This window comes from Embiotoca jacksoni, unplaced genomic scaffold, assembly GCF_022577435.1.
Source record: "Embiotoca jacksoni isolate LCO1_2020_lvr unplaced genomic scaffold, fEmbJac1.0.p SCAF_16, whole genome shotgun sequence".
NCBI lineage: Eukaryota > Metazoa > Chordata > Actinopteri > Embiotocidae > Embiotoca > Embiotoca jacksoni.
Window position 1 is genome coordinate 7,610,315 of NW_027185296.1, and position 23,080 is coordinate 7,633,394.

The 23,080-nt window shown below is 41.8% G+C and overlaps 3 protein-coding genes and 1 long non-coding RNA gene across 4 annotated transcripts; 2 read left to right on the forward strand and 2 right to left on the reverse strand.

Moving 5' to 3' along the window:
* Positions 1-486: 486 nt before the first annotated feature.
* On the reverse strand, positions 487-5,509 carry LOC138198879 (uncharacterized). The gene is made up of 3 exons (XM_069150611.1): positions 5,093-5,509; positions 4,546-4,866; positions 487-765 (listed from the first exon to the last, which is right to left on the reverse strand). Exons 2-3 carry the CDS (start codon positions 4,809-4,811, stop codon positions 606-608), a joined length of 426 nt encoding a protein of 141 aa, XP_069006712.1. The 5' UTR covers positions 4,812-4,866; positions 5,093-5,509; the 3' UTR covers positions 487-605.
* On the forward strand, positions 4,863-11,330 carry LOC138198881 (uncharacterized). Its single transcript, XR_011178304.1, has 3 exons — positions 4,863-5,108; positions 7,924-8,000; positions 8,857-11,330. It is a non-coding gene; the product is annotated as an uncharacterized lncRNA (long non-coding RNA).
* Positions 9,025-11,086, reverse strand: LOC138198880 (uncharacterized). Its single transcript, XM_069150612.1, has 2 exons — positions 10,687-11,086; positions 9,025-9,262 (listed from the first exon to the last, which is right to left on the reverse strand). The coding sequence occupies exons 1-2, from the start codon at positions 11,001-11,003 to the stop codon at positions 9,025-9,027; spliced, it is 555 nt and encodes a 184-aa protein (XP_069006713.1). The 5' UTR covers positions 11,004-11,086.
* Positions 11,331-12,999: 1,669 nt separating the features above from the next.
* Positions 13,000-23,029, forward strand: dhcr24 (24-dehydrocholesterol reductase). Its single transcript, XM_069150613.1, has 9 exons — positions 13,000-13,397; positions 14,187-14,342; positions 17,952-18,057; positions 18,510-18,628; positions 19,651-19,914; positions 19,993-20,136; positions 21,743-21,940; positions 22,026-22,204; positions 22,315-23,029. Exons 1-9 carry the CDS (start codon positions 13,167-13,169, stop codon positions 22,466-22,468), a joined length of 1,551 nt encoding a protein of 516 aa, XP_069006714.1. The 5' UTR covers positions 13,000-13,166; the 3' UTR covers positions 22,469-23,029.
* The last annotated feature ends 51 nt before the right edge of the window (positions 23,030-23,080 follow it).

Sequence of the window (23,080 nt, forward strand, 5' to 3'; positions counted from 1 at the left end):
CAGAGCTAACATTCTGCAAACACTGGGTACAAAGCTGTTCGGTGAATAACACTGTCCTGTTAACATTCTGCTGTCACTGGTTTAGGCACTTTGCATTGGAATAAGCTGCAGATACAAAGAGGAGTTGTGCAGCTGTGAGGATAGTTCCTATTGTGTTTGAAGAAGAGTGCCATGCAGCCACAGTAGTAGGTCACATAAATTCAAGCAGGCCAATAAAATATCCTAATTATGTGTCCACAGAAGGCCTGCAGCCAATCTGTTGACATGAATCCTTGAACTTTGTTGGAAAAGATTCGTGCTGGTCTGAAGAAAAGTCCTTAGAGGGAATCAGTGGTAGTAATCATTTCAATTACTTTCACAATCAGTCACAACACAGATTTAGTCGAGGCCACTCTGGGGCCCAGTCTGAACAAATATTAAGTCTTGAACCGGATGCAGTCCTTCGCTGCTGTTCAGCGGGTGTTTGGGATTAGCGTGGCTGTCCTAAGGCACAGAAGAGGCCCGTTGCAGCGAGTTCACTGATAGCACCAACTGACCATTCAAGGTTCTCACTGAGAACTGAAGACAAAAAGGCACTAGCATGAATTCATGATGTCCCCCAGAGGTTAAAGCTGCTCACTGTGCTCCTGGCTCTTCATCACGGTGTCGTAGGATGGAGGCGGCTCCATAGTCCAGGGTGGAGGAGTGGATGGCAGGGAGGGTTCAGGCTCTGGTGACCTGCTGACAGAGTCGGCAGACATCTCCCGACGTATTCGGTCCAGCCTCCTGACGACGGCAAGTAAGAGAGGCAATGAGAAGTGGACTAAAAGGGTTTGGATACCTCTGTGCTTGTCCTACAGCTGCTACTTCAACTCCTTTCGGTGTTAACACTTTACTTAACACTTCAAATCCTTTTGGTGTTTACATTTTACCTGACACCTCAACTCCTTTTGGTGTTTACATTTTACTGAACACTTCAACTCCTTTTGGCGTTAACATTTTACTTAACGCCTCAACTCCTTTCAGTGTTTACATATTTTCACTTAACACTTTAATTCCTTTCAGTGTTTACACTTTACCTAACACCAGCTCCTTTCAGCATCTGCATTTCATCTAACACTTCAACTTCTTTCAGTGTTTGAATTTCATCCAACACTTCAACTCCTTTTAGCATTTACATTTTACCTAACACTTCATCTTTCACTGTTTACATTTTACCTAATACTTAACTCCTTTCACTGTTTACACTTCACCTAACACATTAACTCCTTTCAGTTTTTAGACTTCACTTTACGCTTTAATTCCTTCAGTGCTTACACCTCAACTGGCAGCTAACTCCATTTAATGATTGCACTTTTACTATCAATGTTTTTAGCACTTTAGCACATATCCAACTGATATTTGAATCCTTTCAGAGATTAAATTGTCGCATACACTTTAACATCTTTCAGGGATTTCAATTTACATTACACTTCAGAACCTGTGATCTTTCACCACTTGCATGCCTACACAGAAGGCCTTTCAGCTGCATTTTTCAGTCATTTCTCTTTTGCATGCTCTTTAAATCAGTCCAGCTGTCAACACGGGCCACACACCAGCTCATGCTCCTCTTACAATAAACACATTATTTTTGGACTTTGCCAAATTGCTGGTGACCTACAACTAAATATTGTGCCAAAATGCTTCCTGTTAAGACACAAACAAGTGTAATGTGCTGTTCTTCTACGCCTCTTTTGAAGACATGGTGCAACGCTTTCAGTCCTTTCAGTGTTTACATTTCACCGAACATTTCAACTAATTTCTGTGTTTACACGTATCACCTGACGACCAACCCTTTTCAGTGGTAACATTCATTTGTGGACCAGGACCATTTCAATATCTTATATACATTCAGTTTCCTTTAGTGATGGCCCTTTATCTTACACTGTAGCTCCTTTCACTACTTACTCCTCAACAAAGGGCCACCTTCATTTAGTTTTTAGACTTGAAACTATTGTGTTTTTTTTTTCACAATTTCACCCTTTCAACAACCTTTGTGCCTTTTACCTAATATTTCAGCTCCTTTTAACACTTCAATTGATAGTCAGTTCTTTCAAGGATTAAAATTCAGGTAACACTTATCTCAATTTCCTTGAACTAGAGGTCAACTCCTCTCACTTCACTTATCTTCCGCCTCAACTCCTTTCAACATTTCTCAGTAGTTATATTTAAACTTACACTTCAAATCCTTTCCACATAAATACATCAACTGACATTTTGTTTAAGTGATTTCAACACTTCAGCTACTCATAGACACCGTTGGATTAATAGTCAGTAACTATATAGTTAGTGACTCCACTTTATCTTACACTTTCACTTTTTGGATATACACATCAACTTGGTAACTATTTTTTGTGATTAGCCTACACATAAACATGACACTTTAACTACCATTAGTTCAACATACAAACTCGTCTTTCTACATTTCAAACTCCTGCAGCTGGTCCTTGACTCACAGCTATTTCAGTAATGCATTTTAGCTCCCAGAATTCACGCCGCATTTCCTTTTGAAAAATGCTCTCTGTAGATGGCTTATGAGTCTCATATTATAAATTATTCGTCTTCCCCTTTGCTATTCCCGCAAACATTTTTACTTTAAATCCACTTTCTACACACCACAATAAAAACTTAGTTCAAGTTTAGAAATACAGCTACAAAAAGCTCTGATGATGAAAACTGTGCTCTTGGCGTCTCATCCACAGAGCTGTACAATGAGCAGAGCGTACCTTGTTTAAATTCCCAGGCTATCGCAGATTACCTAAGACAGTGCCAGGGGGAGTCTGTCCGCCACATGCGCGTGTCTGCTGTTTTCTCCATGACCTACTTTAATAATCAGTCCATAATCGGAGAATCTGTTGCTTTCCAATTCTCAGTATCTAGTCTCTTTAGGCTCCTAACGCTACGTCTTTGTCAGACTATAACTAATATGCGGGGATGTGTCCAAGAGATCTGTTCAACAAGACTGTTGGATGGAGTGTTCTGGTATTCGTCTGTAACTGTACTGATTTATCTTGAACAACCCGAGGGAAGCCTGAAAAGCAGAAGGGCTGCTTTGTATAAAGAAAAAAGATGTTGTCCATGTCGATTGTTCTATGTGCCAGGGGGTTTCCTTCCTTTTAGTGTTTAAGATGGTCCACCGCTCTTGACCACACTGAGACATGTCAACAACTATTAGATGGATTGACAAATTCGACTCAGACATCATAACTCCCAGAGGATGAATCCTGATAACTTTGGTGATCCCTTGATCCCTCCTCTATTTCTCTAGTGCCATCAAGAGATCCACTTGTGGTTTCAAGTGAAATACCTTGACAACAATTGGATGCATCACCGCAAACATTTGGTACACGCCTGCCCCCCCTCAGGTTACATCTGTGGAGATTCTCATTCATCCAGGTCGTGGTCTATCTAAGTGTTATCCAAAGGCGACTGTACAACTGGTAATTCTTGAAGACGTTTGATTGAACGTAATTGGGATTGTAACAGATTGTAATACCCCTGCGACCCCTGTGTTTTTGATCTTGCTCTGTCATCCAATCAGAATATTAATTTGTCCAACTTTTGGTTTATAACGTTTCTGTAAAACTAGTGAGAACTCCATCAGCCTCAGCTGTACTTTGAGTAAAGGGGGTTATGAGCACCTTTTAGCATGCTGACACTGTAATTTAAGATAGTGAACATGCTACACATAAGTGCTGACTATCAGCATTGTAAGCATGCTGATATTAGCACTTAGTGCAGCCTCACCGAGCGGCAAGCATGGCTGTAAATGTTTAGTCTTGTTGACTCATGAGCACTCGACGATGCTATCACTTGTTGCACGTCTATTTGAATACTTTAAGGCCTAAAGATGAGAAGCTATCAAGTATTTCATATGGAAAAAGCAAGAACATGCTGTTTCCTGTCTCTTACCCAATTCCCAATCCTTCATATTCACCTCTGACCCCTCTGATGGGGACTCCAGTTGGGAACCACTGCTCCATGACAAACCTGAAAATGAACGCTGTTTCTAAAGCAGAGGTCTTCAACAGGGGGTCCGCGACCCGTAGGGGGTCCGCGGAGGTACTGCAGGGGGTCGTGAAATCTTTGGTTGATTAGACAATTTTTCATATTTTTTTTAAAATATATTCCCCCCCCCCAAAAAATTTCCACAAATTTAAATGTCTTCAAATACACATTAACATGAATTCAACATATTGTAGCGAATGGATAAATGGAGGCAGAAGATGTTATCTTTCAGTCAGAAATGCACATTCAGCGACACACAGGAGTTCTCTTAAACTGGGCACCGGTTCACTTAGCGCGAGACGAGCCTGGACCTGTTCCTCCAAACCCTCCTGCACTCCTCTAGTTTAATACAAAACATAATTTTATAAAAAATATATATAGTAGGGGGTCCCTGCTCTATCTCTCTATCAGTTTGGGGGTCCTTGGCCTGAAAAACGTTGAAGACCCCTGGTCTAAAGTACCGTGAGCCTGAGCCTATTCTGATTTTGCACGGGCTTTTTTTTAATTTTTTTTTTTTACCTCTGTATGGCCAGGGACTGCTGGGGGCTGAAACGTGTGCCCGTGCGGGGGTGCAGAAGGAAGTGTCCGGGCACTGCCACCTGGAGATTCTTCATGGCCATGCAGAGTCCACTGACCAGCAGGCCAACGCCCCCCAGGCCTAGGAAGACCCCGAATACAAAGAGCATGACTGACTGATAGGGCAGGCCCACCCCGAGGACCATGACCCCCCCAGCAGTCATCAGCAGCACGCCCAGACAGAGCAGCGTGGCCTGGCGGACGGGCATCTCTCTCTCCTGCCTTCTAATAGTTCAGTTCACTTCCAGTTCCACCACAGCCAGACTGCAGGGAGAAGAAGACAGGCAGGGCTCAGATACAGATCCGAGCCTACAACTGCAAGAATGTGTGTGTGTGTGGGGGGGAAATAGAGGAAGAGGGTGGAAGCAAGCAAGCAGCAAGAAGGAAACTGACTTCAGGGGGAAACAACAGGAATATGTGCAACATGTAAACCATCTTTGCGCGCGTGTGCGTCTGTGCGCGCTGCGACAAACATCGATCCTCTCTCTACCTGATAGGAAGTCACGGTGAGGAGCTGTTCAGCTGATGCGCGGGCTGAAAGCTTGACCATCACTCTTCTTCTTGTCATCAACTTTATTTCTCCCTGTCATGCCCGTCTCGCGTCCTGCCGATGCCTGGAATAATCTGGTGAAAGCAGTCTGTCCGGTTCAGTTCGTGTATCCAGCGAATCCGCCTCGCCTTTCTCATGATGTGCTCCTCTGCCGCTTTGCTTTCTCTCCCTGCTGAGGAAGCATATCCGGGTTTTTTTTTTTTTTTTTTTTTTTTTTTTTTTTTTTTTGGAGGGGGGCGATTATGGCACCGAAAATCTGTTGAATAGGAGTTGATGTCGCATGTGGGCCGGGTGCTGCGTGCTTTTCATTTGGCCACAGCAGCAGCAGCAGCAGCGGAGACGTGCGCTGTGAGGAAGTGTTTTTTTTTTATAATGAGGAAGGGTTTCGGTGACGAGGAACGGAGGGCAGGGCGTTCGCAGGGTCTGAACATTGTCACTTTGCCTCTGTTTGGGAAAGCTGTTCGCACAATGAGACAGTTATAGTCTCGGTTGTAAATGGACCGATAAGCTCTGCGTAACATCGGAGTGGTTTCGAGCTGATCTGGAGCTCTGCTGGGGGTGGAACCTTCCTGATACTTGGGGAGGGTGCAGGAGGGAATCACTATTATTGGTTATGAATAGGCTGGCTCGATAATGCAAGACAGGATGTTGAGATCACAAATCTGTTGTTGAGTCTGCTTTTAACTTGTTGCCTGAAGCCCTCAGTTTCTCTAAACTCTCAAGTTACACTCTTCGAAATCCTCTACTTTAGCTACATTTTCTATGATCCTCTGATAATGAAGATATCAGTTTAAAAATGTTAACAAGGTGTATTACAAACCATTCTGGAGCTTTCAAACATGATAGTTTTTTGGGGCTGCACCATCAATAGTTTGCGCATCTATTTATTCCAAAAATTCAGTTATTTTTTAGCAGTCTGACAGTAGACTAAAGCTTAAAATCATATAATGGGAAGACTCTATTTACCTGGTGCAGATTTCCCACACTCCTTGCTGGTTAATGAACCAGACAAGCATCTCCAGCTGCGTCTTTAATCACCGATTTATTAAATAAAGTTGAATACACACACTCACAGTGATTGAAATCATGTTGCAAGATTCTCCCTTGAAGTGCCCTTTTCAAGAGTAAAGCATATCAGTCACAGATGCATGCATATTCAGAGGTACAAAAGAGACAATCAAAGATCATAGGAGCGGAGTCCAGCATCTTCCTACCCTTCTACAGGAGTGTGAGGGCTGACAATACTATTCGTTATATACATTTTTGACAAACCTAATGGGCCAATATTTTGTAATTGAAAAATAAATAAAACACAATGCGATGCTGCAGATGATCAAGATTAGTACGTCGAAGCATAAATAGGAAAAAATAGAAAGTGTATGTTGATTTTATTATGAAAAGAAAATCAACTTGCAGAGACCGTGCTTGGGTAAACAGCAATGATGATTACCACGTCAGCTTTATTTATTTAACCATCGATTTGATGTATGTTTTTTTCAAAGCAATTTTTTTTTACTTGTGAGTCAAAATTGTTCTGAAAATAATTTTTCACAACTTCCTTTATTTCATAAAAACGGGTTGACCACTTCTCAAACCTTTAAAATTGTAGATTCCCAGTAGCACCTGAATGTCCCACGCTGAAGGAGAAACGAGTTTAAGGCCTCTGCAAGTTGATTCTCTAGTTGCACTGAAATATATGTTAAACAACAAGGGTCTGGGCGGACGGTAAAAACACACCAATATGTATGAAATTGCAAAAGCACTAATGTGATCCTGTGAAGTACAGAGTGTCTATGGTTACAGAAGGTCGAGTTGTGATATTTAAAGCCCCGTTGGTGTTGCCAGTGAGCTGCAGTAGTCTGTTGAGCAGTGGAAAAACTCAGATGATCAGATGAGTCATCGTTCAACAAGCTGATGAGTACATGTGTGGCACACAAACTCAAAGATGAGGAAAACATTTGTTCAGGATTTGGAGGCTGCCATTCCCAGAGAACAAACTGCATTGTTTGATGGGCAAGAAAACCGAGAAAACTGTCCGCTGTGATCACCACCGGTCCCAGAGAGGAGGGTTATCCAGTTAACTGTTTCACTGAAGAAAATCCAGGGTTTCCTGATGCGCTTCTGTTATTATGGCAACAGGTCCCCTGCAGCGTGATCTTAACCCCTGCCTTTTATGAAGCTCAAGGTGTCAACAGTTCATAGTATAAAGCTCAGGTTTGCAAGCCTTTGCAAAGCACTTCAATAACAGCATAGAAAATGAGCATTTATTAACTTTAATATTCTAATTTCCACTCAGTTCCGTCAGTAAAGAAGATTGGAGACCAGGTCTTTTTCAAAATGAACTCTCACTGGTCAAAATGCATTATGGTATAGAAAAAGGTCCCTTAACAAGTGTCACCCAACAACTTCCTTGCCAAACAAACAAGATGTCCATTATACTTCAAGGCTGTCTAATGTCATCGAATCGAAGGAGAGATTAAAGGTCAAGTGTTAGACAGTGGTAAAATTAAGAGATGAACATTGACACAGATTATATCTATGGTCTTTGTTTTGTGTTCCCTACATTCACACTGCTGACCCAACATTGATTTTGTCTTTATCTGCTGCTGTGTGTTTGAACCTTCTTCCTATTGGGTGGATTTGATGTGTCTGGTCTGTATTAGCTTAGCTTAGCATAAAGACTGGAAGTCACTGTGATAAGGCACAAAGAAGTCTTGTGCGCAAACCCCCTGTAAAACAATGACTTATTCTTTTTTATTTTTTTTTTACAGATTAAATGAACACGATATCAAGTTTTGTAACCTACCAAGCAGGTTGTTCTCTTTGGACAGACTGATGCTAAGCTAAGGTATGTCTCCTGGCTGCTTCCTATTTAGCGTACAGACATCAAATTGATTTCAATGTTCTCATCAGGTTCTTGACAAGAAAGAAAATAAGCTCCTTTTCCTAAATTATCAACTGTTTCCTTTAACATGTACTGTGGAACTTTTTTAACAAGTGTTATTACAAAAACCCTGATGACACGTGTTTACATCATTGGCTTTGCCGAAGCCTGCTTACTACTGATTTGTCTGTAAAATAGTGGATACATTTTGAGCCTCACAAACCTTGTTTTACAATCAGAATTTCCATTCACTCTGATAACATTTGGAAAGTTTAGAGGAGCTGCATGATTGAATTATTTCATCTCCTCTCATGTTAGCACAGGGCTAAAGTGGAAGTTAGCCATCTGGGCCATGCTCCGCTCACAGAGCGTGCTCAATATGCACTTATCCTGCCAGGACGGGAACGTCTCATCAGACACCAGATTTAAAAACTCCATACTGTGAAATACTGAGATTTATTTGGTGTTAGTAGGTTTTTTTCAGTGCTGTGTGAAGTCATTTGAAAGGAGCTTTAATGTAATGGACATTCATTTCTATGTAAAATTCGGCACTATAACTTTAACTTCTTGTGTTGAACACATCAGATTATAACTCAGCTGAATAATTGTGGATGATGAAAAAATGCTATCACATCTTTAGAAAAGATTTAGATTCAGAAAGAATGTTCGTCATTACACAGCGACATGGTTACCACACATTATAAATATATGAAATGTCTTTGGTGCTTTATTTTGGTCAGACGAGGCTGAACTTGGTGTGCTACTTTTATTTTAACCATATATATTTGAGTGTGTGCAAATACTTGGATTGTAATTTCAGGAAACAAAGGGGAAACATGCTGGGACAAGGAAAGAATCATGCCTCGAGTGAGTGATAAAGTTTGCTGCTGTCAACGGACAGCTCCCGCAGAGTAAAAAGCCCCGGTCTTGTGCCTGTTTATCTTCTGGTTTGATGTGCAGAGAGGCGGGGCGTCGGCATCGTCCAGCGTCACACCTCGAAGCTGATCTCTCTGGACTGTCCAAACAGGGGCTCTGTTGCCAGGTGTGTGTCTGAGTAGGCACGCCGGAGGTGTGTGGAGCTGCATGTGGTCTTGATGGCAACCTCGTAGGGAGGCGGGGGTCCCAGCCACGGAGGAGGGTGAGGCGGTGGACTAAAACCACCAGAGTCCATGGGAGGGTAGTCGAAATCCTCGCCGCGAGCACCAGCACGATGGCGCTCCATCGTCCTACACTCAGGAAAAGTAAGACATTATGTGAGAAACACAAACTAACATGTTCAGCACAGTTCTGATGTATCAGTGGTTGTAGAGACCAGATGCTGGATAGCAGATGTTCTGTCTGTAGTACTGTTCCCTTCCATATGCAGCCATTGAAGGTATAATGGACATCCTGGCTGTGTGGGAAGATTAAAAAGCTTTTGAACTACATCTATAACTGTGGTCTGTAGCTATGAGCTAAATTTCTTTTCCAGGATTTCCCTAATTCATGCCATTATCTCTGACCAAACAGCAGGAGTTAGTCAGCTGTTTTGGTCCAAATAAAACCTGCCTTTGGGTGACAATAGTGTGTGCTCCTGAATCATGCAAACAAAGGAATAGTTTGACCTTAATACAACACACTTATTTGAAGAGATTTACTGTAGATGAGAAGATGGACATCAGTATCATGTTCAAATATGAAGCTACGACCAGCAGCCAGTTAACTTAGCTTAGCATAATGGACCAGAAGAAACACAATTTGCACACACAATTTTACAGATTAACAAACCAGATAAAACCGGGTTCAACCTGCATCAGTTGACCCTCCTTCAGGACAGTCCTCTCCGTCAGGCTGACTGTAGAGCATTTCGTGTTGTTGTAATGGTTCATAAGGAGATCACATGAGGAGCAAAATCCCTAATAAACAGACGTTTACCTGGAGCGCCTCCACACTGTCGACTGTACTCACGACATTCATTCATCAGAGAGAAAACAACGTCCACTAAAATCAACATCAGATTTATAAATACACATGTGTCACTTGACCTGACTTATACGTTGTATGAAAGTGGTATTCGAGTGCTTTAGAGCTACAACAGGATACGATAGCTGCATCCTCCTATTTCCACTCTTCAGTTAATTAACTTCTGGTTGTAGCTTCATATTTATCAAACAGACATGAGAGGATCTCAATCCTCCCATCTATTGAATATTAAAGCAAAAAAGGTCTACTCCTTAAAATATCAAACTATTCCCCTTCCTTATTACGTGATATCAATTATATTGTGTATCTAATAATTAAGGGTCTTACATGGTCTGCAAAATGCAAGATGGAATTTTTTTTTTATCCTAAAATGTAAAGAGTCATATGTGTATTGGGCCAAAAATGAATGAGAAACAAAGTAAAAGTGTGTTTCTTCTGAAAAGGTGCAGTTGATGTGCTTCGTGTTCATTAGTCTTATTGGTATGAGTGAACAGCTCTGATTTAAGAAGCTAAATGAAATGTGCTGCACTGGGAGGAATATACTGGACAACATGGGAAACAAGTGGGTCAGAAAATCCATGATCAATATTGGACTCCTATTTTTGTTTTTTGTCAAGACGATTAAAAAGAGTAGTAATACAAAGGCAGACTGAACTGAATCTAAACTGAGCATTTGTCCTTCACCCACCTGGGCAGAAACACTGACTGTGACTCCGGGAAGCGGCCCCCCGGAGGAGTGAAGAGGGCATGGCTCGGGTAGTTGGTGTAGTCGTTGTATGGATAATGCGGGCACTCCGGATCGAGCTCCCGGTGGTTGTAGTTTGTAGCACTTTTACTGTTCATAGCCCAAAATAGCCCCAGGATGAGCATGAACACCCCCAGCACCACGCAGCACAGCGAGAAAGCCTGCAGGCGGCTCTGGTACGAGGTCAGGAAGGCTGTGGAGCCCCCCGTCACGATGAGGAAGGCTCCGATGAAGATTGCTCCGTGGTGCAAGGAAGGCATCCTTCTCTAGGGCTGTCAACTGTTTCTGAGGTTCCTGTGTGACTGTGACCGGCTGGATAGTGTCACTCACATATAAACAGTCCCACGGAGTGCGCTCCCCGTGCGCTCTGACAGTGACCAGGCATCCAAACGATTTACTCCACAGTTCCGGAGATCCTGTGACAGAGAAGTCCTCCTAAGCCTTACTGTTGCTTCCCATAATTTCCATGAAAACACACCTGATCTTTTAGTCCGTGTGTTACTCCAGCTCCTGAGGAAAAGTGTTCAAACTGATGTTTTTTGGGAAAATAAAGAGTAAAGCAGTAAAATGGCGAAGGCTTTGATGCGCATCAGGGTAATGTTTGGGAGCTGCGTGTTTATCATCAAGGCAGATGGACGAGAGGACGGCAGAGCCCATTAAGAAATCTTTACTGGCGCCCCACCCTCCCTCTGTCTAATGTGTCTGAAGGGTACCACTTTAGCCCTCTGTGTGCGTGTGTGCGTGTGTGTGTGTGCGTGTGCGCGTGTGTGTGTGTGTGTGTGTGGAGACGGAGAGGATGAATGAGTGTGTCACAGCAATTTCCTTAAACACAAATGGACATACTGGACACAATAGACAATAAAGGAAGCCCAGTTTTCAGCAATCACTAAAAACAGCATTCTTGCAATGTTATTTTAACACCATATCCTCCTTTATTGCAGACCAAACCGGTTAATAAATAATCTGTTGAATTTATTAAAGGTGCGATTTTATCCTTTAGGTTAATTGCAAGTCTTACAATTCAGGAGCTTTCTGACATCTCAAAGGCTTTGATTAAGGACCTATCATTTGAACATGTCCTCTGTATATTTAATCAATCCAAATTTGTCCTGGAGAAACAGAAACATTAATAACAATATTTGGTTGATGTTTTAGATTTCTTTGTTTGTCTCAATATGAAATCAAAACAGAACAGAACAATAGCATTAACATTAAGTGAATAAATACATATAAAGTCTAGCATAAAGTAAACAAGACAAATACTCTACAGCCTGCAGATCTGCATGTCTGTATTCAGATACAGTGGGGAGTGCTTTGAGCTATATGCTTACACCAGCATGATAACAAGCAGGTGTAATGTTGATCAAGTTCACACTATAACTTAGTATATTAGTCACCTAACTTTTGCTATTAACATTAAACCTAATGTACAGGTGAGGCTGACAGGAATGCAGTTGTAGGTATTTTGCTTGGTCATAGACAAAAATATTTCACAAACTAACCTGATGGTGGCGCTAAAAGAAAATTCAGGGGATCAACAAAGCTGCTTAAATTCATCCTGAGGGGATCATGAGTGTCTGTCCTGCCACGAGCTGTTGAAATACTGAGACATTACCGTCTAAAGATTTACATTTACAGACAGTGTAAGTGAACTGTCAACTAATTAAGCAGTTCATTTAATAAATATATAGGCTTGTTAAAATGAATATACAGATAAATAGTGAGAAGCCCAAACAATAAAAAACGTATAACCATCACTTTTTGTAAGTGGGCTGGGAGGAGCCACTTATGACCCATATTATTTCTAGAGAGCTGTATATATTGACAAAAAAAATAGGTGATAACAATTAATGTGAATGATCCTAAAATGATCATTGGAATCAGTAATAATGGGACAGGATCAGTCTCGTGTCTGTCTGCATTCATGGACTGAATATGATCACGTTTTGTGATGCAATACGTCAGAACTCTACATTTAAGCAACTTGTGCAAGAAAGTGTGGCTTAAGTTTAGTTAGACTGCTAACATTAAAATGTAAAGTTGCAGTCCGACATTATCAGCGCTTATTGTTACGCGTGCATGGTGTGACAGCCTGTGTGCCTTTTGATTGGTTCAACAACAGAAAGGCTCCGTCTCTGGAATTCCCTTCGGTGACTTGGTTGACCAATAAGGTTGCGACTGACGCGTCAGATCCCGCCCCTCTGGCAATATTGGCCAATCACCGTGGAGCAGAGGAGACGCGACCCGACCCGACCACGTACCCCGCTCACCTATAGCAGTGTAGGGGTGATCAGGGGATCGAGTTTTGGGTTTGGAATAATCAATACGCGGTACACCCGCTCAGTGTTAAACCAGCTGAGAAGTGAGCCACACATCTCCACTTCAGTAACCGAGCAGACGGAAGCCTGACCTGACAGGACACGATGGACCCGCTCTTGTATCTGGGAGGTTTGGTCGTCATGTTCATGCTGTGGATCAAAGTCAAAGGTCTAGATTACGTGATCGTTCACCAGAGGTGGATATTTGTGTGCTTGTTCCTGCTGCCGCTCTCCGTCATCTTTGATGTGTATTATTATGTGAGGGCATGGCTCATCTTCAAGATGTGCTCTGCGCCCAAACTGCACGACCAGCGCGTGCGAGACATCCAGCGACAGGTGAGCCATCATCTCAATGTGTGTGTGTGTGTGATCTTTACTCTCATTTGCAGCACTGAAGCATTTAAATACATTTACACGCAGCTCCGTCTATTTCAAAGTTATGACCAGTAGTACGACTTCACTGCAGCTCTCATGTGTGTCAAGACATTAATTATTAACCATCAATAAAACACACGATTGTAAGATAATTATTTATTACGCAGGGTCAAGTACTTATGTTTTGCAAGGTATCATGGGTAGTGGAAAAAACTCTCACTGGCTACTTGGGTTTCAAATTGAATAATATTTTTTTTAGTGTAATTTATTGAATAAAGCAGCTTTGTGACATTAAATACTGGTGTTGTTGATTTATCTCTTGTATAATCAGTAAGTCTTTCACCAGTTATTCCATAAGTGTTTTATATCTACCTATTTAAATGATTTTTATGCAACCGGACCAAGTTTTCTATATTGCTCATAATTGCTGATTTGTGACAACAGGCTACTACTTAGCTATCAGGTTTTCATCGGTTCACCACCAATGCACAGCCCCATAGCTGTCTCAATAAATCGTTTGAATTTTTTTAAATCAGAGGAAGGCCAACAATTAAATTTTTTTGCAGGCCATGTTTTGTGTGTTTGTGCTGCTTAAAGCACTGAAATCTCAACATAGACTCGTCTTTCAAAAAAAGTCCTTTTGAAAAGTTCAAATAAGCTGCGTAAAATAAGTAAATATTCTGTTATACGTTGTGTCCCGTAATGGATAATAATCTGTTCTTCTCTGTCTCATATTCGGGCCCATTTTAGGTGCGTGAGTGGAAGAAGGAGGGCGGTAAGACCCACATGTGCACAGGTCGACCCGGCTGGCTCACCGTGTCCCTCAGAGTGGGGAAGTACAAGAAAACCCACAAGAACATCATGATCAACATGATGGACATTCTGGAGGTGGACACACACAGGCAGGTAGGACGAAGCAGCAAACATAAGTATTTTGTATATCTGTGAAACACTGAGCATTTACAGTGCATCTGGAAAGTATTCACAGCGCAAAACTTTTTCCACATTTTGTTTATGTTACAGCCTTATTCCAAAATGGATTAAATTCATTTTTTCCCTCAAAATTCTACACACAATACCCCATAATGATAATGTGAAAGGTTTTTTTGAAATTTTTGCAAATCTATTAAAAATTAAAAATTAAAAAATCATGTACATAAGTATTCACAGCCTTTGCCATGACACTCAAAATTGAGCTCAGGTGCATCCTGTTTCCACTGATCATCCTTGAGATGTTTCTACAACTTGATTGGAGTCCAACTGTGGTAAATTCAGTTGATTGGACATGATTTGGAAAGACACACACCGTCTATATAAGGTCCTACAGTTGACAGTGCATGTCAGAGCACAAACCAAGCCATGAAGTCCAAAGAATTGTCTGTAGACCTCTGAGACAGGATTGTATCGATGCACAGATCTGGGGAAGGGTACAGAAAAATGTCTGCAGCATTGAAGGTCCCAATGAGCACAGTGGCCTCCATCATCCGTAAATGGAAGAAGTTTGGAACCACCAGGACTCTTCCTAGAGTCGGCCGCCCGGCCAAACTGAGCGATCGGGGGAGAAGGACCTTAGTCAGGGAGGTGACCAAGAACCCGATGGTCACTCTGACAGAGCTCCAGCGTTGCTCTGTGAAGAGAGGAGAACCTTCCAGAAGGACAACCATCTCTGCAGCACTCCACCAAGCAGGCCTGTATGGTAGAGTGGCCAGACGGAAGCCACTCCTCAGTAAAAGGCTCATGACAGCCCACCTGGAGTTTACCAAAAGGCACCTGAAGGACTGTCAGACCATGAGAAACTAAATTCTCTGGTTGATGAAACAAAGATTGAACTCTTTGGCCTGAATGCCAAGCGTCATGTCTGGAGGAAACCAGGCACCGCTCATCACCTGGCCAATACCATCTCTACGGTGAAGCATGGTGGTGGCAGCATCATGCTGTGGGGATGTTTTTCAGCGGCAGGAACTGGGAGACTAGTCAGGATGGAGGGAAAGATGAATGCAGCGATGTACAGAGACATCCTTGATGAAAAGGTAGGTAGGTAGGTAGGTAGGTATTTACTTTATTAATCCCCGAGGGGAAATTTTTTTCGCTACAGCAGCATACAGAAGCAATAAGATAATAATAGAAATAATAGAATAAAATAATAGAATAGAATAGAATAGAATAATAGAAAAGCAATAAAATAGCAGTAAATAGCAGTAAAAAAATATAAAATATAAAATGCACAGTATATACAGTACATTATATATATATATATATATATTATATACAAACAAACCAAGAAACACAGTCAACAGTGTTATTGTACTGTGATGGATTTTGCCAGAGGTGAGTTATTGTACAGTCTTATTGCAGTGGGCAGGAATGATCTCCTGTATCAGGAATGATCTCCTGTACCTGTCCTTGTGACAGCGGAGTTGGAGGAATCTTTTAGAGAAAGTGCTCCTCTGTCCCTGCAGCAGGTGGTGGAGAGGGTGGTCAGGATTATCCAATATGCAAAACCTTCTCCAGAGCGCTCTGGACCTCAGACTGGGGCGAAGGTTCATCTTCCAACAGGACAACGACCCGAAGCACACAGCCAAGATAACAAAGGAATGGCTTCGGGACAACTCTGTGAATGTCTTTGAGAGGCCCAGGTAGAGCCCAGACTTGAACCCGATTGAACATCTCTGGAGAGATCTGAAAATGGCTGTGCACCGACGCTCCCCATCCAACCTGATGGAGCTTGAGAGGTCCTGCAAAGAAGAATGGGAGAAACTGCCCAAGAATAGGTGCCAAGCTTATAGCATCATACTCAAAAAGACTTGAGGCTGTAATTTCTGCCAAAGGTTCTTCAACAAAGTATTGAGCAAAGGCTGTGAATACTTATGTACGTGTTATAATTCATTCTTTATTTTTAATAGATTTGCAACAATTTTAAACAAACTTTTTTCACTTTGTCATTATGGGATATTGTGTGAAGAATTTTAAAGACAAAAATGAATTTAATCCATTTTGGAATAAGTCTGTAATGTAGAAAAAGTGAAGCGCTGTGAATACTTTCCAGGTGCACTGTACAGTGTTACATCTTAAGGGAGTGCACCCATCATTATTGTTAATTATCACACCTTTGTGTGTCCTGCTACAACACGTCAAAAGGTCTGCCCCAAAAATATGAGCTCTTTAAGTAAAAGTTCAGGCTCTAGTTCAGTATTTTTGCCATGCTAGGACCTTGGCTCTAAAGATGGCCGTGCTGGTCTGTGGGTCCAGACTGGAATATCTCAACAGCTATTTGATGGATGAAGACAGAATTTCTGTTTACAGTTTTGTCATAGTTCCCAGAGGATGTACAAAAATCTTCCGATCATCCTCCAGCTCCACTATTAGGTTGATGTTTGTGGTTTGGAGAGAAATATCCACTCTTAAATTAAAAAAAAAAAAAAGGATGGTTTGCCATGAAATTGAGAAGACACATTTATGATCCCCTGAGGAAGAACTGTAATCATTTTGGTCAGTGTTTAGGATTTAGACTGATCTATTGTCAGAAAGGGAAAATTATATCCGTAAATATGTTTTTATTTGTGTAAAATCATTTGAAACTAAGAATAGTTGTGTTTTCGTCACCTCAGAATGAGCCCTTAACATCTACATAGCAGCAGGTTCTCTTCGACAGAGCGTGCCATGTTTTTACGGTAGCCCAGTAGGGACAAACCCAACACTGAATTTAACTTAGTTACTTCACAAATTTTGCATGCACTGCAGATTCTCTTACATGCTTGGAAGTGGAGGTTGAGGTGAGGGATGTTGCCAATAAATCCTACACACTGCTCCTTTAACTTTTGCTCTTGCGCACCATCAGGTAAAAATGTGAATTTGTAATTTGCACTTTGGTTTAATATTAGTACAATGTTTAATACCAAATACTTTGCCAATGGAAAATTTTAGCATGCTAAAAAGATTTATTAAGATTTAGTTGTTCGTCCATGGTTTCTTTCACTTCACTGCTGAGATGTGAAAACACTGTGGAAATGCCTCGACATTGAGATAGAGACGAGCACATTAAATGATCAGACAAGTCGCAAGACCACATTACTTTAAGGAACATCTTTGTTAATAACTATCATTTACTTTATAAGGTTTGTTTAAAACCAGGTGCATCTGTCCCTGTTGGACCTCAACAGTGTTGCTGTGCGGTGTTCTGTGGTAGTCTAAAGGTTGAGGCATGCACCATGTAACGGCAACGTCCATGGTTCAAATCCTGGCCAGACAGCCCTTGTTGCATCATGCCCCTCTCTCTCCCTGTGTTTCCAGTTTATCTCAGCACAGACTGTAAAAAGACTGTGTTCATAAAGCCCAGCATTTAATCAATATCTTTATTAACCAATAAAAAAAAAGATTGGCTTGAGGGCATAAATAAAACCTGGGATTCATCAGTTTTTACTTTAATGTAAAAATAACTGGAGAAAAAAAGGCAACCTGATCGGACTTTGTCATTGTCGTGGCAGATTGTTACTCACAGACATCTCTGTTTTTTAGGTGGTGAGAGTCGAGCCGCTGGCCAACATGGGTCAAGTGACTGCTCTCCTCAACTCCACTGGCTGGACGCTGCCGGTGCTGCCGGAGCTGGATGACCTGACTGTGGGTATGTTTCAGGGGAATCATCACGGAGTGGCATCATCTGTGGCCCTCTGGTTTCCAGAAATAGAGAGATGGACTGGTGATTTCCACAGCTCATAGTTCAATGATGTCGATGCTGCATCTCCTCCATCAATCACTGTATCCTGTTTAGAGCCTCAGCGACTTCTCTAATTGTGTTAGTGGACTGACGTTGTAGCTGAAAAGATGAAACTGGGAGGAAATGGCTGCAGTGTTGGAGGCACCCCTGGATCGGGTTTCATAATGGATTTCCTGATGCCATAAACTACGCATCAACAGTCTAATGTTTTCCCATCAGGCCGCGGTGCATTCATTTATCCTGGTGTCCACGCAGATATACACACTCAGAGCAGGCCAACACACGAGCAGACAGCACTGTTGTTTTCAGCAGGTAGAAATTGAATCACCACACAATGTTTTTGTTCCCTCCTCGCTCAGGTGGTTTGGTGATGGGCACCGGCATCGAGTCGTCCTCCCACATTTATGGGCTGTTTCAGCACATCTGTGTTGCATATGAACTGGTTCTAGCCGATGGCAGTTTAGTACGCTGCACTGAGGTGAGTGTGTGTGATGTGTTGTGTGTGAGTGATATATGTCTGAGTCTGGTGGCCTTTATTCTGAAACATTTTAGCGGTTTAGCACGGCGTCTTTTGGCTCCACTCAAGTTTCCCACAAAGGCTCACTAAGTGATAGTCATTATAGCTGCTTTAATAGAATTGTCATTTCAAATAAATGTATACTTACTATTTCTTTGATGGAAAAAAAATTATCCAATTATAGTTTGGGAAATTCTAATCAGATAAACTGTCTGGTGTTCATTATTTTTAACTGTTTTAATTCATAATGGATAGTTTATTGACAAGAAAGATAAAAAAAATACTTTAATGGAAAATACATAAACCATCAATGAATAATCCATAGAAAGCCTTAGTTTTATTTCATAAATATAATTCTTACTGTTTTTATCCCTTCTTATTCTGTTCTAGTTGTCTGATTATAATGTATTTATCGTAACTCACTGAGTATTCATTTTTTTTCTGCCACAGTACGCTGATATGTCTGCGGATAGCTTCTCATATTCAGTCATCCCTCATGGGTCTGATGATGTAATCAGCAGCTCCTCCTCCTCATGGCTGGATTAGATACTCCAGAGTGAACCGAGTCAGTTCATAACCAGTTTAGTGATGATAGATGATAGTTCAGGATTATAAAATTAGGGACAAAAATGTACAAAAATCACTGGGACGGAGGAGGGGAGTGACTTTTTAAAAAAGGTAAATTATTACCAAAGGTAAATGAGTCGATAATCAGCTAATCTGATGCAGTGACCATCTAATCAGACAAAAACATTATGCAGTCTGAACACGGCATCAGTTGATCTTCTGATACAGGCCCCAGAGATGCAGTGTAGTTTGTAACGGTACCACGCCGTGTTACTGTCACAACAAGAAAAGCACAGTGGTCCTCTTGTGAGAAGACAAAGTGGTCTCTGCTGCGAGGTTTTCTAATGTGAGAACAAGTGAGACAAATGGCCTGAAGTTAGAAACCCAGTCATCACAGTTTGTTCTTGTTCAAACAGGAGGAGAACTCGGATCTGTTCCACGCTGTGCCGTGGTCCTGTGGAACTCTGGGCTTCCTGGTGGCAGCTGAGATTAAAATAGTCCCGGTTAAGGCCTGGGTGAAGCTGCGCTACGAGCCGGTCCGAGGACTGGAGAACATCTGCAAACGCTTCACTGAAGCATCGAAGAACAAGCAGAACACATTTGTTGAGGGGCTCCAGTACACTCTGGACACTGCTGTCATCATGACAGGAACCATGACTGACCACGCAGAGCCTGACAAGGTAAAACGTGTGTGTGTGTGTGTGTGTGTTATATTACATGACATTACATTACATTTAACTCCCCCCCCCCCGCATCAGATTAACAGAATCGGCCTGTACTTCAAACCCTGGTTCTTTAAACACGTGGAGGGCTACCTGAAAGGAGACGGCAGTGGAGTTGAATACATCCCTCTGAGGCAGTACTACCACAGACACACACGCAGCATCTTCTGGGAGCTCCAGGTACTCACAAAACACACACACAGGGGCCGAGTTTCCACGAACATTAAAGAGCCGCCGCCGCATACGTCTGCTAGATTTGAGCTCGTCATCATCTTACCAACTTGCTTGCTCACTCGTCTTTATTGGGCCCTAATGCTCCCTCGCACGCACCATTAGCGAGAAGGGCTTGGCATCCTTTATTTTCTGAAACAGTAAATGGTGTGATGAATTATGCATAGCATTGGTTTGTCAGTTACCTAAAGGAAGCACCTCTGGGCTTTTGGCTGCTCTGATTTTGAAAGGATTTTGTTTCTGTAGACGGTGCAGGGGGAAAGGCAAGCAGCAATAGGGCTGACTGAGGTGCTGATTGAACTGTTAATGGAAGGTTTGTGACTGGCCTTGGTCAGGTGTTGGGACGTGGTGGCGTGAGCCGGTGTTTGGTGAGCTGGGGCCGCCCCCTGGTGGGAGTTAAGAGCAGTTGGAGAGGAGTATCAGTCTGCACAAAGCAGATATCATTTCAGATATCGTTACACTGTAGTCATGTAGAAATTAAATATTACTGGTGGAAAACTCACTACAAATTAACATCAACTATCATATGATGTGTATAACTGTAGCGCAGAGTGTGAAGTCAGTTTAGTGTCTTTATTAAATGACATACTGTATATCTTGTTGAGCAACCAGTTACATAACACGTTGTGTGTACATTGTGTCATTGCTGAGTATTTACCTGTAAAATGTATATACCAGTTCATTTATATCACCCTTGGTTTACATTTTGCAGTCTAAATTGGGGCATCACAAACTGTGATGTGATTTCATTATTGGGATTCATCATCACTTGACACAAATTCAGACATTTAAATTCAAATGTATTTACAATGTAGGATCATCATGTCGCATGATCCCAATACACTTTACAAGACACAAAGAGCAACCGTAATACAATATCCAAAAATGGAAAAAAAAAAAACACATTAGAAAATTACAACAACTCTATTTAAATTTATGAAAGTCATTTATTTAGCCTACGATTGAAAAATTCCTATTTGAACATCTGGCTTACTTAAGATAATTAATCAAGTCTGAATGGAATTGATCAGAAATATGTCCCATCAATTTACAGTCTGTTAGTCACACGATCCAAGAAGGAGAAGTTCAACCAGGACAACTGGATTTTCTACATGAATTTGAAACGCATCTTTTTAAACAGAGTGGAAATTAAAACACAGAAATTCAAATAGATGGTTGTCAGAATAAAACATGTGAAACCTCTAATTACAGTGGCGACTTCATTGTTAAGGCGGTTTGATTCCATACATATATTTCAGTCTGTGTCAGCTAAAACATCTGCAGGCAATAATTACGGTCATCACTTCGTCTTCAAAATAAATAAAAAAAAAAAAAGGACACGACTTCTGAACATGACTTTTATTGTCTAACCAACAGTCTAAAACCCAAAATGTTCACTTTACAGCTATATAAGCAGAACAAAGCAGCTCCTTCTTACGTCTGTGAGGATGAAACTAGTGGTGTATAATAATCAAGAAATTATGAGAAAAAAAAAAAAAACAACAACCCAGTAACTACACAAACCTTTAACTGGTTTTCATGTCTTTTCTCCAAGGATATTATTCCATTCGGCAACAACCCCGTGTTCCGCTGGCTTTTTGGGTGGATGGTTCCTCCGAAGATCTCGCTGCTGAAGCTCACCCAGGGAGAAACCATCCGACGGCTCTATGAACAGCACCACGTGGTCCAGGACATGCTGATACCCATGAAGCATCTGCAGGCCGCCATCACGCGCTTCCACCAGGACATCGGCGTAAAGCTCCAAAATGGACCGTCGCACCGCTGCTCGCCGTTTATGTGTACTGCTTCGGTTCATTAAACGGCTCGTGTCATTTCAGGTGTACCCTCTGTGGCTGTGTCCATTCCTGTTGCCGCCGGGCAGAGGGATGGTTCACCCGAAGGGTCAAGAGGAGGAGCTGTACGTGGATATCGGAGCTTACGGGGAACCCGAAGTCAAACATTTTGAAGCGAAGGCGTCGACACGTCAGCTGGAGAAGTTTGTCAGAGATGTCCACGGGTAGGTCTCAAATTAAACAACAAACAAAAGTCTGTGACATTCGGCACTACCTGGATTTTTGTTTGTTTGTTTGTTTGTTTGTATTTACCTGCTGTTTTATTGACTCGTAGCTTCCAGATGCTGTATGCAGATGTGTACATGGACCGAGAGGAGTTTTGGGAGATGTTTGATGGACAGCTGTACCACAGACTGAGAGACGAACTGGGCTGTAAGGAAGCCTTCCCGGAGGTTTACGACAAAATCTGTAAATCTGCCCGACACTGATGACCGTCCGCCGTCTGTGACCGACGGTCACAAGTCCTGGGACGTTTCCACGAGAACGAAAACCTGTTCGACACCATGATACTTCTCGACACGCAAGTTAGTTTGGGAATCGGACTGCAGAGGCCCTTCTGTTAATGCGAAACAGAAGCTGGAATATTCTAATAGTTTTACATCATGGATATATTCATATTTTGTATTTCCTGTACACGAGTCATTCGACATTAATGTTCTGATTTCCCGCGCTGCCTGACCCTAACCTCACGTGTAACGTGTTCTTATTGAGATCTTATCTTGTTTTTTTCCTTTAAAAGTATGATGTGCAGCTTTCCCCTGTTTTACTACTTTATCTTACTATATTCCCGAGTGCCACAAAACAAAAACCTCCAGATTAGCCTCAAACACGTATTTTACAAGACGTAGTTTTATGTTGAATCTCGTGAATTAAAAAAAAACAACTATATTGTAACTTAAAAACTGCTATTTTCATATCCGAATCAGATGGTATCTCCAGGACTGTGTAACAGTTGGATGAATGAATTAAAAACTCTTTTCCAAAGTAAATATATTTCTCATGTTTTTTTTTGTTTGTTTGTTTTTTTTAGATACCACAGT

What these genes read in the sequence shown, in the direction of transcription:
- LOC138198879 (XM_069150611.1), bottom strand. Translation starts at nt 4,811, where the DNA reads ATGCCCGTCCGCCAGGCCACGCTGCTCTGTCTGGGCGTGCTGCTGATG. An exon ending in CAGTCCCTGGCCATACAGAG is followed by an intron (nt 766 to 4,545) that starts GTAAAAAAAAAA and finishes TGCCGTCGTCAG; the next exon opens with GAGGCTGGACCGAATACGTC.
- LOC138198880 (XM_069150612.1), bottom strand. Translation starts at nt 11,003, where the DNA reads ATGCCTTCCTTGCACCACGGAGCAATCTTCATCGGAGCCTTCCTCATC. An exon ending in CAGTCAGTGTTTCTGCCCAG is followed by an intron (nt 9,263 to 10,686) that starts GTGGGTGAAGGA and finishes TCCTGAGTGTAG; the next exon opens with GACGATGGAGCGCCATCGTG.
- dhcr24 (XM_069150613.1), top strand. Translation starts at nt 13,167, where the DNA reads ATGGACCCGCTCTTGTATCTGGGAGGTTTGGTCGTCATGTTCATGCTG. An exon ending in ACCACGCAGAGCCTGACAAG is followed by an intron (nt 19,915 to 19,992) that starts GTAAAACGTGTG and finishes CCCCCGCATCAG; the next exon opens with ATTAACAGAATCGGCCTGTA. An exon ending in TTTGTCAGAGATGTCCACGG is followed by an intron (nt 22,205 to 22,314) that starts GTAGGTCTCAAA and finishes ATTGACTCGTAG; the next exon opens with CTTCCAGATGCTGTATGCAG.